Below are 22,327 nucleotides of genomic sequence, written 5' to 3' on the forward strand. Positions count from 1 at the left end.
TGTGAAATGGTGCAACATATTGCAGTGCAGTCTTGTAAAGATGCCTGGTGGAACTGTGTCCTGATAGGACACCACTGCTCAGGTGACTGACCAAACCAACAAAGCCTGTAGCAACTTCAGTTCAATTACCTGGTCACTGTCCCACAGGTAAGCTCCTCTTTGCTATAAGGAACAGATTCTGGTTCATGGCAAAAGCATCAAATATTATAAAAACCTCTTTGCTGGCACCTTATTACTACCTTACTTTACTAGCTTTTTTTTTTTTTTTTTAGAGGGTTACAAGAAGAGTCCTTTGCAATTCCTGTCCAGATTTTCACTGCTGCCATTCATAGAGGAAACATCAGTATTATCTTGGAAGAAATAGATTTGAGGTTGTGAGACAAAGTCATCTCTAAAGATGTGCTTCTCTGCTTGGCAGCCTCTCACTTTTAAATCTTATTACAAGCTAATACAAAACATAATATCCTCAGGTTACTCAAAAAGTAGTACTTACTAGGTCATGCTACTGGACATGGTAATTACAATAAAGGTGTCAGTATTTATGTATTTACAGGAATCAGCGATTCAAGACAGAATAATTTTAAAGCAAGGATTTTCAAAGTCATTGCTGAATTAGATAGTGGGCAACTCTACATGATCACTGGAAAAAACTGACCAACTTCACCCATCCTGAATAAAGATGAAGTTCCTTACCAGAGAGCTAAACACGACCTACTTCCAACTCCCCTGCCATGTGGGCAGGGACACTTTCCACTAGATCAGGCTTCTCAGGGTCCCATCCAGCCTGGTCTAGAACACTTTCAGGGATGGGGCATTTGCATCTATGGATGTTGCCTTCCAGTGGAAGGCTACTAGTTAGCATAGGCAGTGCAAAGAAAGGTGTCTGAAGTAATGACTTGGCCTATTCAAGGGCCACTGGAAGCAGAGAACAGAGCAGATTGAAGCAGACCAGATCTATTGCTGACCTTGGCAGAGGACACCAGATTTTAGATGGTAATACAAGGTAGAAGACAGCTAGAGACAACCCACTGGGCTAGTAAATCCTTGTGCTATTAGGTAAAGCATAAAATCAGCTCACAGCATCTGCTAGGGAAAAAGATGGGCTGAGATGGGTAAAGGCAGTAAATAAGAGAAGGGTCCTTTTTTATCCTGTGGCCTTGCAGGCTCAGCACTGTCTGAAAACCTAAATCATGTTTGTAATTCTGACTTGACTTTTTTGCAGGTCAGACAGGATTGCTTCTTACACAGAAGGCAGGGAGGGAAGGAACAGCTTTCCTTACAGACAGGTAAACTACTATGCAAAGAGACAACATGTCCAATTACCTCAAGCCATGAGATACATGTCCCACAGACTAAAACCCACTCTGTTAGCTTCAAAATCCGTGCGTGTTCTGCTGTGTCAAGCAGTTCTTCCTCCCACTCTCTTGTCCTGGTATCTGAGACATGCTGAAAACACCCAGGAATGACCTGACAGTCCAGTAAGTCTCTTCCACATATCGTATCTAATAGAAGTAAATTGTGTCTTCTTATCAAGCACACATGGTGAGCTTTGGAGGGATGTTTGCAATTTGTGAGCAGTTATCAAGAAATGTAAATTATTAACAATCTGCAGCAGGTTAAGCAGTTTACTTAATTGAGAGATGTCCCAACTACTGAGCATCAGAGGGAGGCAGTGCACATGGATGCCAGTATTTAGAATCAATTTTCATTCCAGTTGGAGGGGAGGAGACAAAGTATTAGAGCTGGTCTGTGGACAGGATCTGGCCCCTAAAACAGATCAGATGGACAGTTTGCTCTAAATAACACTAACAGACAGGACCAGCAAGTTTACAAGAAAGACTGAGAGCAGTTATGACCTCGAACACTGCAGTGAACAAATGGGTTGCTTTGGAAGTACACATATATTCATCATCTACACTGCACAGTGGAAATACAAGCTAACAAAGGCTGTTAGAAATGCACAACCATATCATTCCACAAATGCATCTTTCCCCCTGGCACTGCACCTTTAAAATACTTGTTTCACACTGTTAAGTCTGAAAGATCAAGGTTTGTCTTTGCTTTTCCAACTCACTTTTTCTGTTTTTCAGAGCATTTAAGGGTTTTGTTTGATCAGTTTTTGAAAGGAAAATATTTCTGTAGAACGAAACAAAGGTTCATGGTATGGCAGCTACATGCTAATTAAAAAGCCAGTGAATGCTGAGGATCTATGTCCTACCTTTTCCAGTGGTCAACCTTTAACTCTACTTAGAACAAAGGAACCAAAGAAGACAGTCCAATAGCCAGTTACTTCCAAGCCATGCTCTTAAAAGCTTAGAGACATTTTTCTGTACTCCCATCAGTTCTCCCACACTCTCTCTTCCTCTGGCACCCTTCATTTTAACACACATTTCAACCATGCTATTACTCTCTCCAGAGTTTTGCCTCCAGCATCTGGTTCAACAACAGCTGATAGCAATTTACAAGTCTTGCTAGACTTAACCTTTTAAAATTACTCATGCTATTGGCAAGAATTTAACCTTCTGATGTGTATGTGTTTGTGGGAAAGGTGCAGACACTCCCTTTGCATCCCTGTTTTTCTGTTTTCAGGAACACTCATTAACCAGCAGGTATGAGGCTACCAAGGTCACCTCTCCGTGGCAGCAGCAAGCCTTCAGCATTTGCACCTCCACAAGCAACTGCAGAGGTAGCCCATGTTCCTCCTCAAGCAGCTGATGTTCCCTTGCTCAACAAGTCACCTTTGAAGCAGCAGGGCAAAGGCAAATATTGCCAATCCCCCCACCCACTGCAAACAAAAGAAACTCTTCCCATTTGATTTCCATTTCTCTACTGCTTGTAGCATCCTATCCCACTCCCTCATGCCTGGGAGGCATCACACATCCACCATCTCTCAATTACTCATAACAATTCAATGCATTTTAATAACATTTGAACAGGTTTAAAAAACCTAGCAATAAACTGGGAATTACTGTGGACTGCTGCTGGACCACAGAAGCATAGAGAAGGTACTTCAGGTTTTCAGAAGGCAATAATTAGCAGATGAAACCAGCTAAACACTTTTCATATCACCAACACACAAGGTGGTTTTTACCAATTTCTGATGTCAACAATTTTCCTGATCCAAGCTGCCCCATTTCACTTTCATATCAGCTGACTTGGATATTGATATTTAAGAGCATTAGCAAGGATGTGCAGCTGCTCCACATTCATGCAGGAGGGAGACAGCCTGCCTTTTTTGAATTCCAAATTGATAAGAGAAGAGTCACTGAGAGAATTAATAAGTAGGAAGGTGAGGAAATGAAAAAGTGAGTTGAGAGGAGTTAGCTATAGAACATGAATGGGAAGAACAGCAGTAGGGAACAGGATATAAAGTACAAACAATACAAAGCCTGCAGTAAGGATGACAGCAAACATCTGGTTCAGTGACACTCAGACAAGGAAACTGAAAGAGCACAGAGTTTTGGTAATATTGGGTCTATCCAAATGGAGGTAATGGGCTGAAGACAAACCCTTCAAACCCCAAGACTCTCCCACCACCCCAACTACTGTGGTATCGGGGCAGCTTTGTGCATGTTGAATGGCTTTCACCAGAAGAAAGGCAAGAAGTCCAGCTCCACATTGTGCATTTATAAAGCAGCCTGGTGACATGTAGGGCAATGAAAACCTAACAGCTGCACTCAACAGCTACCCTCCAAATTTGTAAATTGGAAAGTATTTCTCACATTACGGCTTTTCCCCAAAGTGCAGTTGCACTTACCTTGATACCTCACAAATACAAAGTTCTTACTCTGTTACTTGGGACACTAAATCCTTTAGGCTCTATTTACTTTCCACAGACAGGAACTGGTTTTTGCATTTAAGACAAAGGTTCATTATCTATCACTGTGAAATAACTATAGAGAAAAATAAACAACAGTTTGAAAAAGGAAGTTATGACCACTGCAGGCTATCTGAATTCAATGTCAAGCACTTTTCCCCCAACTGCATACTGCAAAATGTGTACATATTTTAAGGAAGAGAAAAAGCTCCACTTCTATTGCCTTTCCCTGCAGTGTTTATGGAAAGTTTCAAGTCTCAGCCCTGGCTCTTAAATTCCTACTCTCTTTTCTTCCCCAACTTGACCCAAGTTATTACTGTGTCCCAAGAATGAAATATTTTTCTGTTCAAAGCAGCATAGCTTTTGAATAAACAAACACACAGTATAACTTTGTCATGTTTAGGAAATATTTACAAAAATTGCTATTAGTGAAAAATAAAAAACCATATGTTTGAGATGCTTCTAAATTAGTCCTGGACATATAGAGAAAGCAGGACCACAATCCAGTTCCACAAGAGAACTTAAGACAATGATACCAAACACCAATAGGTCTAAGGTAAGAGCACAGGTGTGGGAGTTCTGCTTCCACTATAGAGGTAGGTAGTGAAAAATGGGATTCTCATGAAACACCACAGTGTGAGCCAATCCACACTATACAAGCTTATCAAAGATGTAGCAGTTACATTTTTTCATAGCATCAAGACTGAACATGCGCTGATTGAACAAGAAGTAAACTTCTCTGCAAGGCAGGATGGATAATCACATATTCATTCCATTCTTTCTCTCTATAAGGAAGCCCTTCCATTTCAACTTCCAGCTTTAGCAGATGATTTTTCCTAATTTTTTACATGATATGTAAACATATCATGTTGCCAAATAACAACACCATTGTCACTCTGATTTGATTTCAGAAAAGAATATCAGTTTCTCAGGAAAGAGAGAGCTAAGTTAGATATCTTGTTCTGCTTATTTTTGTTATGTCTACATAATTGATAGCTATTTGTAATTTAATTTTATTTGACTCAAAATATGCTTCTTTCAGCCTATGGTTAAAATTATTGCTTCTACAAGACTTTATGCAATGGAGGCCAAGTAGAATTTCTATTTGCATCCAAAGTAAGACAGTGCAATGTTGTAGTACAGTAAAAGCAGCAGAGTTTGTAGAAAAATACTATTATTGTACAACTCTTGTGTCCTGGGTATTCCAGACATACATGATTTAAAGGAAATTTTGTTGCTTTCTTGATCCTCTGATTCCTTAAAAAAGCAATCATAATCTTATAACAACTCAGGGCTGGGCTAAAATACTCTGACACCATTTCCTCAGTATCAGAGGACCTGTACCAGAGAATTTCAGATCAACAGTCTTGAGAACAGTTGAAGTAATATTAAAAATTAAACAAGAAACTTTTCATAGAAAATACAAAAGGCTCCTAAAACAAAACACTTGACACAAGAAAAAACCCAGAATATACAAATTCCTTCACAATCCTAGAGGGAACAGCAACAGACTGTGGAAAACAAGGCAAGTCCAACAATCCTTGCTACTGGAAAGCCTGGCTCCAAGACACAAAACCCAGCTTAGCAACTTGGATCAAGTTCAGGAAGAGGCAGAGAACACAACTGCCACAGCACAGCACCATGCCAAACAGTGTCAGAACAATGATGCTGCATCTAACACGTATTTTCTGATTCTGTTGCTGCCCCATCCCAGTTACTGTGGCCATGACAGCTAAGGGAAATCTATCATCTTTGTGCAGAAGTACATGTGCTCACTCCTCCAGTAATCCAAATATCACCTGTCCTTTTGAAACACTCAGCTGATCCGACTCCAAAGTCAGCAGCAAAACTCTCAAGTGACACTGGAGCAGGATGAAACCAGTCACACAATTTTGGTGCTTGCATATTGAAGCAAAAGGAAATTACCATTTCTTCCTAATAGGAGACACATCACTGTCCCCAAAACAGTGGGAAAAGGAGAAGAAAAATGAGAAGGACTGAAATACTGTGTGAATCATCCACCAGTTACTCAAATGGAAACAGCTTGAACAAAAACTATAAGATTATGGAAGAGACTCTCCACAGGACTTTGCCCCAACAACACCTCTAACTTCTTGTACATTATTAGTGTCAGGTAAACTGGACAAGGCAGAGAGACCTTGATAGTTATAGAACAAGCATCTCTAGCTATAAAGTATTTATTATTCAAAATGTGCTTTGAAGACTAATTTAATTATTGTGCCTGAAGCTTCCTTGCTTTTCTTAGGTAGAGGAGCTAACAGGCTATTGAGGCAGCCCATTTCCTCTTCAGAGGAAGAAACTCTTCAGAGTTTCTTTGTGGCATCACCAGTTTTACTAGGAAATGGAAATTTCTTAATTTCTATCCTCCTTGAAGTTTTAATACAATCTACAAAAACCTATTAGAGTTTTCTACAACCATTTGGCAGCAATACCAAATATATGGGCAGAAAACTGCTTGGCATAAGGTCTGTGACCACTGTACATCCAACTTATTTCAAGTATTTTAAGAATTGAAAGGAGCACAAATGTAATTTTTATGCTGAAGGTCTTTTCAGAGATGTAATGCTCAGGTAAAACTTCACAGCAGAGGGTCTCTGGATTTCCTTGATCTTCTTCAAGCTATGCTCTAGATTTGGATGGCCCTGATGAAGAATTCTCTCTTCAGCACCTAACGTCCAACTGTCTGTGTTTCAGATGCAGATGACTGGTGACTTGTATTTCAAAACTAGTCATTACTACAGCTTAGCACTGTTCTATGACTTCAAAAATACAGGACCAAAGCTTCCATGTGGCCTGAAACAGTGAAGGGACTGTCACACTTATTAGAACAAACCTGGGTACTTTCACTGGCAGGCACAGTGCAGCTGCAATGACACTGAGCCCACTGGAAGGATGCCACCCCGGGATGGTGTAAGCAGGGAAGGAGCTGGCATATAAGGAAGCATTCATGTCCCATCTCCCAGACCTACAGGACATGCAATGCTCTGCTCAAACTGGCCAAAGATACATCCCTGTGTGTCAGAAACAAAGGCTCATGGAGAAAACATATCTTGACAGCTATTGAGGAATGCCAGAAAATGTATTCACATTGGTTATAGGTCCAATGCTTGGGCCTCCCATGGTGCAGGAAGCAAGCATGGATGTCTGACTGAAGAACTTGGCCACAGAGGCCATGAATGCCACTTCAGTGCTCCAGCTGGGTTCCAGCCCTGGCTGCAGCCCTGAGGGTCACTGGCTAATGTCACAAATAGGAATTTGGCAAGCACACACACTTCTGCTCAGCGCAGGGGGCCTGGGAGACCTGTCCTCCTCTGGATGTCTGGTTGAAGTTATCTTAAGAATCTCAAACTACTTTGGTCTCAAATTCAGGTTTTTTAAAATTTACTGTTATAGATCTCCAACCACCAGAAATGTTTACAGGCATGACAGCTTCAAGGGCTGTGTCTTGTTTAGACCAGTGGCTTAGCTGGTTTGGTTTTTTTTTTTAAATCACAGAACCAATTTCCTGTAGGCAATCTGATACCCTACCAGGAGGAACAGCCACATGACCTGGGTACTCTGGAGATGTGAAAAACACCTACATTAATAAGTAACACAGGCCTGGGACCAACCTCTGGCAGTGAGGCCACCTGGCAGGGAAACAGCAGCTGCATCCAAGCTATGGACTGGGAACAGTCCCTGGTACAAGCTGACTCCCAAAACCCTGTATGGGCACTGTTTGATGCTGTGCAAATTGGCTCATGGCAAGAACAGTGCCTGATACCAACAACAAGACACCACAGCCAGCCAGACCCCTGTGCTTGAAATATACTTTTGCACTATTTAATTGATTAGAAATACAGTCTCTATAGCTGCTGACCATGAGTTCAGCAGCCCATTTCTCCCAGTTGGTTCATAGAGCCAGTAAAAAAAGGAAACAGTATTGATTCCCGTGTACACCAACCATCTTGTTCAATACTGGGCTTTTCTAAAAGAACAGGGAAGTGAGAACAACAAGGGGTTTGCTGCTTACCCTCACAAGAACTCTTCTGTCTTGTTACATTGTACACCACAATAATATCTCAAGGTGGTCCATATTTTCTCACTTTCCCTCCTTCATTTTTATTAGTCTGAGATCAGTATAATGGCTTTGGTCAATAATTGAAAAAACACCATATTTTGGCTTGAAATTATCATATACAGCATTAAAGGGAAATGAAACTTAAAACAAAAAGGTGATCATTGCCAGGATAATGCTTCAGAATATCACAACAACTAGCTTGCAAATTAGGAGCCTGCCTTCAAACACAGGCAGTATTATTTATTTCTGTAAAAATACCATTGAGTCTGAGGTATCAATACATGTATGCAATACATGTATGCAAACCACTGTTTGCACTTTTTAATCCACATGCTAAAGACGAACACAGATCACTAAGCAATTACTCACACCATTTGCTTTTCCTGTCTCCAGAATTTTTGTCAGTGGTGGTTTATCTACTTCTCCCATATAATTTTGTATATAAAACACTTGCCTACACATTTAATACAGGTTTTATGCTTAACAGCTGTATAACAGTTACACTTTTTTTTAAAGAATTTGACTCCTAAGACCATGTAAAAATGTCTGTTCATGTCAAAAAAAGGCAGGTGAACACAAGTTCGGTTTTAGAGCACAGGAAAGACCACGGGAAACAACAACCAAGGCACACCAAGCCGTTGGTTAGGTTTAGCCATGCTTCCTGCCCATGACCTCAATAATTGTAATCCTTGGGCCATCCATTCAGGTGTGTTCACACCTCATAAAAACCAGACAACAACGTTCGTGCCTGCTTCCTTGAAGAAGAGGTTTTAGGTCATCAGGTGTTTAGAAGAATGAATATAAGCTGTGATCAAAAGGGTGCTGCGAATGAAACTAGTTGGAGATGACAACTCCTTAGCTTGGTTTTCTGGTCACAAAAAATTATTAAGGAAATCCTCACCAGGCTTCTCTCTCATCTACTAAAGAAGGAAGGAAGGAGGGAAAGAAGGAGCAAAGCATCTGAAATCACAGAGAAGCTTTCAGAATTCAGATGAAAGTCATGCATTTTTCAACCACTACAGCATGTAATTTTTTTTTAAACAATCAGTACATTCATAGCTCCCTTTTCCTACTGCTTTCTCTGGTATATAATATGGGCTAGCAACAGTATTTGTGGAAAAATTTATTGCTGGAAACCGAAGGACCGTGACCAACAGCATTCACAGCATTTTTTATTTAACAAAAATACCTTTACTTTTCATCTTCCACTCCAAAATCAACACTTTGGAATCTGAATTAGTGGTACAAGCTACTGAGGGATTTCCTCCCTTCCCCTTGGTCTTGTGCTCCCCAACCATATTAGCAACCATAAAGAGTGTGCAAAGGGGAAGATGAAATGCCAAACAGAGGTCTCAAATGTACCCCCAGAGCAAAGCCTGCAGCCAGGCAGCCTGTGGTAATTCTTCCTGCAGAACAGCTGAGAGATGTCTGCAACAGCCCATCCCAACACCGCTCCTCACCTGCTGGTGCTTCATAACTCAGACTGCCATGGTACCATGCACCATAGCAAGCTCTCTGAAATTGTATGTGCTCTGATCTTTTGGTTACAAATAAACTTGGCAACAACAGGGATCAAAGTTTGAAGCTGGAAGTTCAGTGTTTGTATAGGTCTCTCCCTGCTGGAAATCTGGCAGGATCATTTATCAGTTGATATTTTCAAAGCATGATGATGGATTAATTTATTCCCACTCATTTACTGGCAGTTGAAGAAATTACCAAGAAGAGATCAATTTATGAAGTCTGATTCATTTCCTGAAGGGAAGAGACTGAATTCTTTGGAAATGGATTAGTGCCTATACATTGTGTAACCAACCCCTGTATGTAACACATAATGCCAAGTGTAGTGGTCTACCACCCACTGCAGCTGATAATCTTACACGAGCTGCTTTCCCTGCTTGCTCCTGCCTGAGGGAATCCAGCATAGGTCCATTCTTAGCTGCCAATGCCAGCTCATGCAGTCTCAAAAACTTCAGATGTAACAGAACTTAGAAAATTTGAGGTAATATCAGACAGCACTAAAAGTCTCAGCTGCTAAGGCAGCACACATGACAGTCCAGGCAAGGCTTTGGTAGATCCAAAATACTCTTTTTGGGCTGAATTATAGTTGTTCTGATGGAATGGGACATAGGTCTCAGTGGAACAGAATAACACACGTCACTTGACTGCTGCAAAAAGTATTAACTTCTTAATTTCCATAATTAAATTATATCAGGGGCCAATAAAGTCAAAGGTGTCAATTTGGATTTGACAGATACATTACCTCTTCACCCTCTGCCCTCAGCACAATTAACGTTGAGACTGCTTTAGTCCTCTTTTCCCCATGTTAGTACTACCACACTGCCCTACTTAGATCTCTAGTTTTTATCAGTATTTGTTTCTGCCTATGCTAAAGTAAATTGTTCCCATGGCAGATGAAAAGCATAGAGAACATTTATTTCTAGCACAAACACAGGACTATTGAGCAAAGACCCTTTCACCTCCCATTAAGCTCCTGGCCAGGAGAAAGCAGGCTATGCTGAGGCTTGATCAAGTGCCACAGGAGTCTGAAGCAATGGGACCAACATGACAAGAACAGGCACAAGGATATCATGCCTGATGCTGGAGAACAGCACAGGCATGACCTTTCCTGCTGGACTTCCAGTAACTGCAGAAGGGCAATCATCCTTTGACAACTGCTTATTGTTGGTGGAGCTGCTGAAAAAGTTGAGTGAAGACAAGACATGATTCCTAAATTCAGACAAGACATGTAGAGGATCTCCACTGCCATCAAAACGCCGCAGCTGCCTTTAGCCAACCCTGCAGCAAAAGCTAGGCTGGACCACAGGCCACTTGCCATAAGAGCTGAAAACATCTCCTTGGAAATCCTACTTTTATTCTATCTGACAGAACGCGCATGCTGCTGCAAAACATGAAGCCTTTGAAATGTCAATTTGAACTGCAGATTGGATGACTTCACAGCTCACATTTGCTCTAGCAAAACACAGAGCTGAGAGGAGAGGCCGAGTTTCTCTGTATTGGATGGGAAAAAGGAATGGGGTATGGGAATGAGAAGATAATGATTAATAACACTTAGGATCAAGAAGAAAATTATAAAGTAAGGATAATTTGGTTCATAAGCAAAATGAGTGCAAACTTTAAGGCCCCAAAGTGTTCCACAAAGCACATGCACCTCCTGCTTAAGAATACAATTAAAGCTTTATTTGCTATTATAAGTGAATTTGAAGCCAAAGGTAAATTTACCACATTTGCACTCACTGCTAGAGGTGCAAAATCTCATTATCTCTCACGTTCTCAACATGGGCAAGGATCTTCTCTCCATATCCCTTCAAGACAAAGCACTGTACTTGTACACTGAATCCAGATAATTCAACCTGATGGCAAAATAGGCCACTTCACATTAGGACAGCCTTTTCTCAGATTTCTCTCCACAGGACTCCACTCCTAAGGAAACCATGATTACATTCCTGTAAAGGTCAAAAGCATTGCTTTCTGGGGCTGATCGATCACTACTGTTATTGCAAAAACCTGCTAAGTACATTGATCTTTCACCTCACAGAAGGAGGGAATGGTACAGGACTTGGAGAATAAAAGACAACATTAGACAAAACTTTGCAGTAAACTTGGCAGCAGAACAGCAGTGCTTTCTACCCAGAACTGTGCTTTGGCATCGCCTTCGATTCAGTGCTCCAAACCTTAAGAGTTCCCTGGAAAACTTAATTTAAGTGGTGAATACACATGATGTGACAAGCAAAGCCCATATGTTCAAAGTCTGGCCAAGGTTAGTTACACAATGCTACTTCCTGCAGCCTGACTAAGAGAAAAATTGAAACACCACATTTTTTAGCCCAACCTCCACAACTGTTCTCCCTCTCATGAGAATTAAGGCAGTATTTTGTCCATCTCAAATTTTGGCACAGTCTAATTTGTAAAATGTATTATTTGTTTTCTGATAGGCCAGTATCAATTTTGGCCATTATTTATATGCAGTTTCAAGCCATCAGGCATGCAGACTGTGACATATAAAGAACCCCAAGAGATGCACGTGGCTTTGTGATTATGTAAAGGTCCCTGCCTGGAGGGTTGTCTGGTAAACTTGCCCTCTCCTGCTTCTTCTTTCACAAAACTCTCCCTCTCCTTCTCCAGGCTTGCTCCAGCCACTCATCCAAACTGCTTGCAAGGGTATCTTAAATCCTGTGTGGATGTTTGTTTTACAGTTTTCCCATTTACATCATTTCTTTACCTCACAAAAGTATAAAGAAGGAAGTTTCATTTTCTCTTTCCTAAAATGCCCCATATAGAAAAAGGCTCTGCTAAACAGGATGCACCCTGCTGTGCATCCTCAATACTCCATGGCTGCTCCTCCTATTCCTTCCCATGGTGCCCAATCCCATCCTGCCACATCCAGCAGTGCATGGCTGCATCCATCACTCCTCACACTGTATGCAGAAGGGAAACAGCTGTGTTTTTTCTTGCTTCTGGTCTTGCAACAGACTGCATTATGGACTGCTGCAATTCTTATCAAATCTCTGGGAAAATACATGCAGATACCAGAAGTTTTATACAAATCCACTCGTATTTGGGCAGAGTGTGATGAAGCAAAAAGAGCAAAGCAGTGTTTTTAGGTAAATAATCCTTCAGTGTCTGAGAGGTTACAGTGCACAGAAGACAGTGATGCACAGAAGACACTTGTACAAAAGCCAGTTGCTCCCCTTAGGGCATTGCTCATCATTTAAGTAGCTTTTAGAGCTCCTGAGCTCAGAAGCAGCAATGCAGTACCTGCATTATGCCCTCCTATTCTCTCCTTTCCATTTGATCTCTGAGCTGCCAAGTATTTTCTGACTTCTCTCAGGGCTGTTACAAACACCATTTTACAAAACTTGTGCCACTTTTGAGCAATTCTCTTCCATGCAGTATCACACAGCTAAAAGATCTTGCTGGGAAATCTATGCACAGATCAGCATTGGCAGATGCCATGGAGGCACCAGCGCAGCTGGACAGAGGGAAAAAAAAGAGGCTGTCTCTGTAAACAAAATACTGTAAAGTAGCTCAAACAAGCTACTGACATATTTCTATTATGCTACAGTGGTCACATGCTATTTGAGACCTTCAGTGTGCTAAGTGACCCACAATGAAAGGTCAGCCTTACTTAAATAGCTCAGTAGCTTCAAAACTGTTGCAATTCCTTTAGTTTAAGGTATTTCAGCCATTTGGTGTTGCAGCATCACTGCCTCCTCTAGACATCTTTATTTTGAAGAGAAAAACCAACAAGTTTCCTGCAACAGTGCATTTTTAGTTATATGCCATCTCTGGACTGCATGGACTCCATAACTGGTATTTGTTTTTTTTCCAGGGTCCACAGGCCACACACAGAGGTGGCATTGTGCAGTCCCCTCTTGGCGAGAAGCACTGTTCAGCTGCAGAACTGAGAGACTGCAGGGGAAGGTCACCAAGCCTGACAGATAGGAGACACTGATGAGAGATCCAGTCTCTGTGTAAACAGATGCCAGGGAAATTAAGATGGGATCGGGGAAGACTAGCAGAAAAATGAGAACTGGTTAATGCGGGAAGCAGATGCATCATCCTAAAACTTGCTGATACTCAAGAACACTGTTAGGCTACCTGAAGGAAAAAAGAAGGTGTATTAAGCAGCTCTTCTTATTCCAAATAAAGCTTCTAAGATAAGACATATTCACCCACATCTTTTATAGAAGGAATAATCTCTAAAACAGAGAGGGGAGTAAAAGCCATTGCATCTCTAACTTGAAATGCTCAAGCATCTAAGGTTCCAGTCTATCATGCTGCCCAACTGTGCTGCTGAAGCTGGGTCTGTACAAGCTGTGGTCCAAGTCACATCAGAGCACATTTTTGCAGCTGTTGTCTTGCAGTTAAGACATAAACTTTGTCGCACGGGCCCTTAGCTCAGTATGACAGGCGATGCAACTGAAGGAGTTTCATCAATCTGTGCACTGACCTACATGAGCTAGTAGTTTCAGGACAGCTCAGATCAGAGAGATGAGACTAAATACTTGTGCTTTAAATCTTTAACTGACACGCAGGAGGAGAGCATCTTAAAGCAAGGGATCCACAAGCTCGGACAAACTTCAAGAAGTGGTGGCAGAAAGTGGCACAGAGGGTTCAAAAAGTACAACATTGCAAGGTCTCCCACAAGTTAATAAGTGGAGTTTATCACTCCCAACAAGCACTCAGCAAGACATTTTGTGTGCTAATCTCAGATTTTGGCATCTCAATAGGATACATGTTAGTCAAATCCGGAACAAGTACTTTTCAACATCTGCAACAATGTCTGTTTCCAAGTTCTTTTGGACCTCCTGTCTTCTCTCTTAAGCCTCTTGCCAGCATCCGCTTCTTCTTTGCAAACAGCCAGCACTAACCTCCACCCTGACCTTTATTCCAAACACACACTCATCGAATTACGACGTATCTAAAAAATTCAATTTAAAAACACACACACACACACAAAAAACAACAAAATTGCATCTACAGCACTTGGTCTTTTCAATTCCTATCAACAATTTTATTGGTGACTGATGTTTTTATCAAAATTTAAAAAACCTCCAGGCAGGAACAAGTCCTTTTACACTTGTGAAGACCATCCACACCTTCTGCCCTGCTTGAGCTACTGCTCATGCTGCAATCACCTGGGTGTGAAACTTACAGGCTCAGACTGATAAACATACACAGCATCAAAATCAGTTCTCACAGCACCTGCTGTGAACCAACAGCCACACACAAGGCAGAGCAATCATCAGTGATGTAACCCTGTGCTCAGATAAGAATTACAGACCTGAAGAGCAACCACACTGCAATCACTTTCTACTACTCCACCACAGGAGAAAGGAAACTCAGTTCACCAAGGGTCTGCTGTTCCTTGCACCCTGCTTGAATACAGCACTGTGTGAAGAATCTCACCTTTCCATTAGAGCTTTTTCACAGGCATGAACTATGATACTGTATGCTCAATGTTCTGGATCTGGACAGGAAAGCCACAAGGAAAAAAAGATTGCTTTTGATATACTTGAGGGTGAAAAGATCACAGTTCTCCATTAGAAGTCATGTCACCACAAAGCCAAAGACAACTCCCACATTTCTTGTCACATTTCTATTCCCATTCCTAGTGCACTGTTAGTTTAGCAAAAAGATTTTCATTTACACAAGATGGACATTAAGTTGTCGTGCCCCCTAAAAAACCTGCTCATTAGCACACCCAGAACACAAGCCTTGGACAACATCCTAAGTGCACATCTGTATTTAAAACCCTCAAACTGTAAACCAAACCTATCAATACAAGCTCTACACAGTTTTATCTATGTGAGATGAAGACACTAATAAGATAAGCAATCTGGGCTCACTGTTTATACAGTGATCTATATGAAGAAGCTGAGACAACTGAGAAGTAATGGAGAAGACAAAGTTCTCTACTTCCTTAATACAAAAAAATAAATAAAATAAAATAAAAAACCTATGGGATAAAGGGATAAATATTTTTCTCCTAGATCTTGTCACCAAGAGACTAGAATACTCATTTTTTAAAATAAAAGGATTTTGACAATTTTCAGTTGACTGTGAAAACTTTCACTTCTTGTGAATAGTTCAAGAACAGTCTTGACTGCAACACCTACATTTAGAAGGTCTGTGGCACGGAAGTGAGCACAGAATTCTGACCCACAAGAGGGCACAGACCAGAGTTCGTAATTACCAGGAAAGCTGTTTACACCAGCCTCTGTGAAAGTTTTCCTCACTCACAATCCAGCTAGGTGTAAAAAGAGGGCTATTGGCAAAGTGCAGGTTCACCACGATGACACCCAGCCCCTCCTGCCAGTCTCACACGGTGACATATGATCAGCACATGGGTGACACACGATCAGCACATCGGAGGCCCAGCTGAATTGGCACTCACAGCACTGGCAGGCTCTTGAGAAACACACGAGTGTGCCAGCACTGAGCAGAACTGTTTGCACTGAAAGCTGGGTGAGTCAGTGCACTTGTCCCACCGTATCTCATGCTCAGGTAAGATTAATGACAGTAAATCCTCTCTGGAGCACAGAGTTAGATATGTCTGAACTTGACATGCCAGTGACCTACTTTTCAGACATGCCCAACACCCACGTCTCCCTCTGAAGGCAACAAAAGACAAGGATGCTTCGCAATTTTGAAAAGGTAGTGCAAGCTTTTAATACTGAGGAAACTGATGACAGCTTAGGATCAGCTGTGCACATTAGGAGAATCCCCCTCTAGCTTCACATGAGCATACACTGCTATGGATCACTCAAGACTCTACATGTTTGGCTATATATGTCTGTTGATTCCACGTGTTTGCTAGCAGGGAAAGAGCATGGATGAAAGCTAGTAACTTCTTAGAGTCATCCTGCATTAGATTTATACATTCCTGGATATCAAATTTTGCCACTATTTTAACTCTCACCTGTCTAGACAGGTGCATCCTTTTTCTTAGAAAAAAAAACCATAAAATATCTTATCCCTCCAATGCATGCCAGCTGTACTGCAGATACAGGCTCAGTCTATTTTGCCCAGATATAGAATTAGAAAACCCACTAAGGTTAGGACACAATGAACATCGCTCAATTATCACAAGTGACCAGGATTCAGAAGAGAAAAATCTATGGGCATCACCTGTACAAATGACACATACTAAAAAGGAACCCCAACCCTGTTGGATATACAAAGTTTTGAGAATCTCGTTAAATATGTAAACACGCTTTGCCTCCCCCCTCCCCCCCGATTCCTTCTTTCCCCCTACTTTGTCTTTCTTTATGAGGAATACCTACACTCCCTATTATTACATAGTTTTCATTTCATTTCTTAAAATATATGCATGTATGTGCTACAAACATGCAGAGCTATATAATCCATGACTAGGTCTGCAAGCTGCAGCTAAAACCACTTTTATGTCTTTTAAAACCAGATAACACCACTAGTGCCATACAAAATTGGGACCAGAGACCAAGCTAGCTCCTGTTTTTAAAGGTTTAGGTGTATAGAGCCACATCATGCAGCAAAGAAAACCTTTAAAGTGGCACCTGGCTGTTGCACATGCAAAGACTACGAACAGCTTCAATAATGATGTGTTCAGCCATTCACCAGCAAAACAATTCCTCTTCACATACAGAAGATGTCCCAGCCTGAAGCAATTGCTGGAGATGGCAATTCCAGATGAAGTTCTCTGCAGCTGTTTCAGAATATTTTCCTCACATGAGCAGTGCATATTACAGGGAAATGTGGACAAAACTCACTTATTTGGTTAACAAGTAAAAGGACAGATAACATCTCTATAACGATCCTTAACAGATTCCAGGAAGCTCTAAAAGTCCTCCACATTCCATGGCCATTAAACAACAACATCAACACTGACAGGAGAAGGCAGGTCCAAACAGGAAAAGTTGCCACAAGGATCTGCAGAAGCCTAATCATAATACAAGGGTATTGAAAGTCTGACAAATTATTCTTTCACCCCAGGTAGCCTAAAACTTGCATGCTAGACTCCCAACCTGCTATTCCTTCCAAGTCAGTTTTAGACTCTTAACCTTTTAATTACAATAAAAATGCTAATGCAAGCAGAAAATGAAAGACCCATCAATCAGCATCTTCATACCTAAAGAAATAAAAGTCAGGATCATAGCTTGTAGCATGTCAAAGATGCTGCAAACAAATCCCGCAAGCAGGCACATTACCTGGTCAATTTCTTTAAACAGAAATAGCCTGGAAACCTCCAGACTTTCCTAGTGTGAAACACCTGTCTTCTTCTTCACTGCTAGTTTCTTGAAGCTGACATCTCAGTTACTGGTGAAAATAAAGATGTCTCATCAATCCCCTTCCCTACACAGAAAAATCAACCTGGAGCATCAAACTCTCATCAACAACTAAAGTTACGTATTTTTGCTAGAGTGAGGGAAGATGCAGAGATTGACAGAGACATCTATATGAGAGGAAATAAATTTCATTAATACCTTCTTACAGGTAAAAAGAATTGGCTAAGCAAGCCTAACAAGCTACAATGAACCAACACAAGCTCAAGCTTTATTCAACAAAACTTTAAATACATTAAAAATGTGAAGACAATAAAATTGTGAGAATATAAACAATATAAAACTCTACTTAAAGTTCCTTTGACCGCACACTTGCTTTAAGTAGCTCAGCTCCTCTTGCTAGCAGGCATGAGAGTTCACTTGGAGACCTCAGCTTAGGTGAACTTAAATGATCTTAAATTTGCACATATTTGACAGCTGAAAACTAAGTCACAGTGAGGACAAAGATGAAAGAAAACACTGTCAGTTTTTCAGAAAGCCTGCAGAGACATAAAAGCAGACACTCAACAGAACAGGCAACCATGAGAAACAGTCCATCCAAATACCCGCGAGTATCAAAACATATTGACATGCTGGTCAACAACATGTGTCTCTCAATCTTAGGATACAGGTTACACAGTACACCTGAGCTGCAGAGAAACCCTGCCTAAAATAACTATTTATGGACACTGCAAGAAAAATAAGCACTTATTTTGAAAGAAAATATTTTCAAGATAGAATTTTGAAGCTCGAGCTGCAGGGTTGAATCAAGTTTGAGCTCTTTCAGAAGAGACAGAGTTGCCCCTGGGCAGCCTCAGTCCCTGCGAAGTCCTGCTAAAGGGCCTGAAAGCATTCTCCTCCTTGGCAGCTTTTCAACACGGGATTTAACTCCAAGATCTTATCACTGATACACGGTATTTTTAAACAATTACCAAGAAACGTTTGGAGAGGGGAAACGGGAACCAAAACTACTGTTTCAACCAGTGCCACTACAATCTTTAGGCAAGGTCAAAGATCTCCAAAGACTCCCCGGTAATCCTCGTGATGAAGGGGATTTCAAATCCCATTTTACCCACGCTAAGAAAAGTCACTCAAGTCCTGCAAGTTTCAGCGGCGCTCCAGCCCGGTCACTGTCCTGACCCACACAGTGGTGGAGGAGGAGTGCAACACTACGCTGGAGACCCCTGTGTCTGCCTAAAGCCATGTCCCCATGTTGGACCACCGCCACCTTGACGCTTGCCTGGACTCTGGGCGGTGGAGTCTCCAGTCGCACCGGGATGCTGGTGGTCTGCCTCCACCATCCCTCGCCGGCGGGACCCACCACCTCCCGGTGGTGCTGGCGATGGGGCACCACCACCCAGGACCCCGCAACGCGCGCCCAGCACTGCCACCATCACCCGCAGCAGTGGTGGGAGGTGACAGACCACCGCCGCGGCCCCGCTGAACGCACGCTCCCCGCTACCTGTCTTCGGAGACGCTGATGACCCCGTCCTCCTTGGGCACTATCGCTGCCATGTTCACCACCTCCTGCGAGCCCTCCACTTTGTTGAGCAGGAGAGGCTTGCGAGTCAGCGCCTTGGGCTGGGGCTCCGCCGCCATGGGGCCGGCGGGCACCGCCGCTGCCGCCGGAGGAGGCTACGACCGGGGGAGGGAGGGAGGCGGCCCGCACTGCCGAGGCGGAGGAGGGACTTGCCGGAGCCGGGCGCTCCCGGGGAAGCAGGGACAGCGCGGCGGCGGCGGCACCGCCCCCGAGCGGGCCGGGCCGGGCCGGGCCGGGCCGGGCCGGGGGGCGGGGCGGGGCGCGGTGCTCGGAGGGGCGGGAAATGGCGGCCGCCCGCCGCCATCTCGCAGAGCGGGGCTGTGGAGCCGCGCCTTCGCGAAGGGAAACCTGCGGTCCGGTGGAGGTGTGAGCGCACCTCTCCTGCCAGGACTGCCCTCCCTCCCAGCGCCGCGGGCTCGGCCCAGGGGCAGCCCGGGGAGCGTGTCCCTCTCCGACCCGTGCCCGGTGTTACGGACTGTCGGCACGGTACGGCTCCGCGCGGTCTGTCCCACACTGCTGTGGCCGCCGGGCGAAAAAAAACCCCAACGCCAGTAAAGGTTAAACAAAATGTTGCGCGAAAGTATCTGCATCACTCTGTTTACATTTTCCTATCTTAGTTTTTCCTGGGACTGAAGGTAAACGTGGCATTTCTGCTGCTGCATTAGACAGGGACGCTGGCAGGCAGGGCTACGCCGCGTCGCCAGCAGAAATTCTCTTTCAGAAAGCTTGTTCCTAAGGGAAACGCAGCAGACTTCCAGCAGCTCGTTTTCATCAAGCGCCTTCTTTTCACTCGCTTTTCCTGACAGATTCATTGAGCTCCAAGAAAGATCACTTGCCCAAATCTCTGTGCTGAAACCAGTGAAAAGGCAGCTTCCTCCCGAGGCATATGCCAAACTTTCATAATCTGTCTTGAAACATTCTGGAAAATCATGCTCAATGTTTGAGCTGCTGTCCGACATTCTGACATTGCAGAAGTTGTCAGCAGATTGGAAAGTGCTATTTCAGCTGCAACTTTAAATTTACCCGCACTAAGCCCAACGAACTGCGGTTTTCCTAGGGAGAGGAAAAAAAAAAAAAGAAAAGAAAAAAAAAAGTAAAAAAAAAAAAAAAAAAAAAAAAAGTCATGTATGAAAAAAATCCAAGATCGGGAGATTAAATTTTTTTTCGAGACACACAATAGAATACAGCAGCATCTGCAATAGTACAAATCTTGATTGCCCACTCACACTTCTGTTGCCCATGTAGCAGACAGAGGCAACAGAGGAAAGATAAAGTCAATTCCTTGTGACAGAAATGAAATTTCACCATGTTTAGCAATCTCTTCTCTGCTAAACAAACAAGCAGTGTCTGCAGGACCACAGCAAGACATTTAAGCTTTCTCAACTAAACATGACAGGTCCACAAGTGTACCGTAGAGGGAAAGGTCTGGTCAGCAACAACTGGATTGCAGGAAATCTGTAGAATTTGCAGATTCTACAGAATCTGCAGTCTCAAACTATTTCCCTGAGGATGTGTGATTGGACTAGATAATATTTCTTCCTCATCATTCTTGGAAGGGAGCTACTACTGAAGAGTCAAAGACCCACCGTCTTTGCTGTGGATGATCCTGCAGTCCTAGGCTAGAGCAACAGATAGAAATGCTTCTCTCACTACTTGATTGATGAAGTATGAGGTACTCTCTGAAGACTGATATACTTGTTAGTTTTCAGAAAATATCTAAAAATGTCTTTTGAACTGAAATCTGGTAAGGCCTACTGACCTTGCAGTAGTTTGCTCTCAAGATTAGGCATTTTGGGTCACTGCCAGATAAACAGGGGCTGAGCGTATCTGGAGACAGCAAGCTGCAGGCTCTTGGGAGACCCAGAATCCATTTTCCAAAAAGGCTTTTAAGGAAGAAAGTAGTTGAGAAAATGAGTGTCTTGATAGGCAAAGGTGTGAGTCACAGGACTGGAAGGAGTTGTTTCAGTTGCCTACTGAAACATAACTCTTCCCTATTATCTTGTCTCTCTTATATCCTTAAATAGTTCCAGATCCAACTACTCCTTCAAGGTTTAAGACACTGTTTAGAGGAAAACACTGAAAGGCAGGCATACATTTTGGACTGAAGTGAAATATTAATATGATAAAGTCAAATAAATGCTTTATATAAATAGTTGGTCTTTGGAAATAAATTCCCTTTGGGGAGAAAGGAAGGAGAAAAAAAAAAAAAAAAAGACACACAATGCAAGAGAGATTCCAGAATTCCAGTGGCTATTCAAGATAAAATTCTTGAGGGCATTTTTTTAAAGCTTATCTGTAATGGTGATTTCCTCTGCAAGACCAGGAAAGTACTTGAATAATAGAAAGGTGTCCTGAAGTCTAGTACATCATTTTACCAGGTGTGCAAACTTGAGGTCAATGCTCTACTCTTCCTGATGAGATGCGGAAATAGGGTTGAGGAATTATGGCACACAAAAGCAATTTTGCTATGACTGATGGAAGAAAAAGTAATGTATGGAAACCTGGGGAGAGGAGTACAGGAGACAGAAGAAATATAAAGATTTCAAGGTGAGAACCTGGAGCTTCCTTTTGCATTCTCCCCAACAGGCTTAAAGAGTATTGTGATGGTGGAAAAGGCATGGAAACTACCATTGAGACCTGAGTGTTCTCCCAGGTCTGCCACTGTCACACAAAACAATAAAAAACTTTTAAAAAACAATTTTCCTATCACGACAGAAAGTTGGTAACATGTCTTGTGTGACAATTCAGACAAAGTTAGAATTGCTGTAGACATCAAGTTTAATGAGAACTTACAGAAGCAAAACTAGGGTAGTTTAGAAAAGTGTTTCCCCATATAACTGAAAAGAAAAATCAAGCAAATAAATCTCATAAATACTTCCTAGAATATATTTTTTTCATTTTCTGTCATAGCTTTCAGGTCAGATTGCATGGATTGAAAATACTGCTAGGACTGAAAGCAGGACAACTTAGTATCTGAATCTGAAGATAAGAAAAGCAAGCTTATTCAGTTATTTTTCTGCATTAAAAATGTTGTGGGATTAAGAATTATAAGATGCTCCTCTGGT

The 22,327-nt window shown here is 42.3% G+C and overlaps 1 protein-coding gene across 1 annotated transcript in view; it reads right to left on the reverse strand.

Moving 5' to 3' along the window:
• WDFY2 (WD repeat and FYVE domain containing 2) overlaps nucleotides 1–19,414 on the reverse strand; it is a 60,520-nt gene extending 41,106 nt beyond the window's left edge. Inside the window, exon 1 of the mRNA XM_053936338.1 lies at nucleotides 19,185–19,414. Coding sequence (XP_053792313.1) covers nucleotides 19,185–19,321 — 137 coding nt within the window. The 5' untranslated portion in view covers nucleotides 19,322–19,414. The remainder of the gene's footprint in view (nucleotides 1–19,184) is intronic.
• Between the last annotated feature and the right edge of the window lie 2,913 nt (nucleotides 19,415–22,327).

Source organism: Vidua chalybeata, chromosome 2 (assembly GCF_026979565.1).
Source record: "Vidua chalybeata isolate OUT-0048 chromosome 2, bVidCha1 merged haplotype, whole genome shotgun sequence".
In the NCBI taxonomy this organism is placed as follows: Eukaryota; Metazoa; Chordata; class Aves; order Passeriformes; family Viduidae; genus Vidua; species Vidua chalybeata.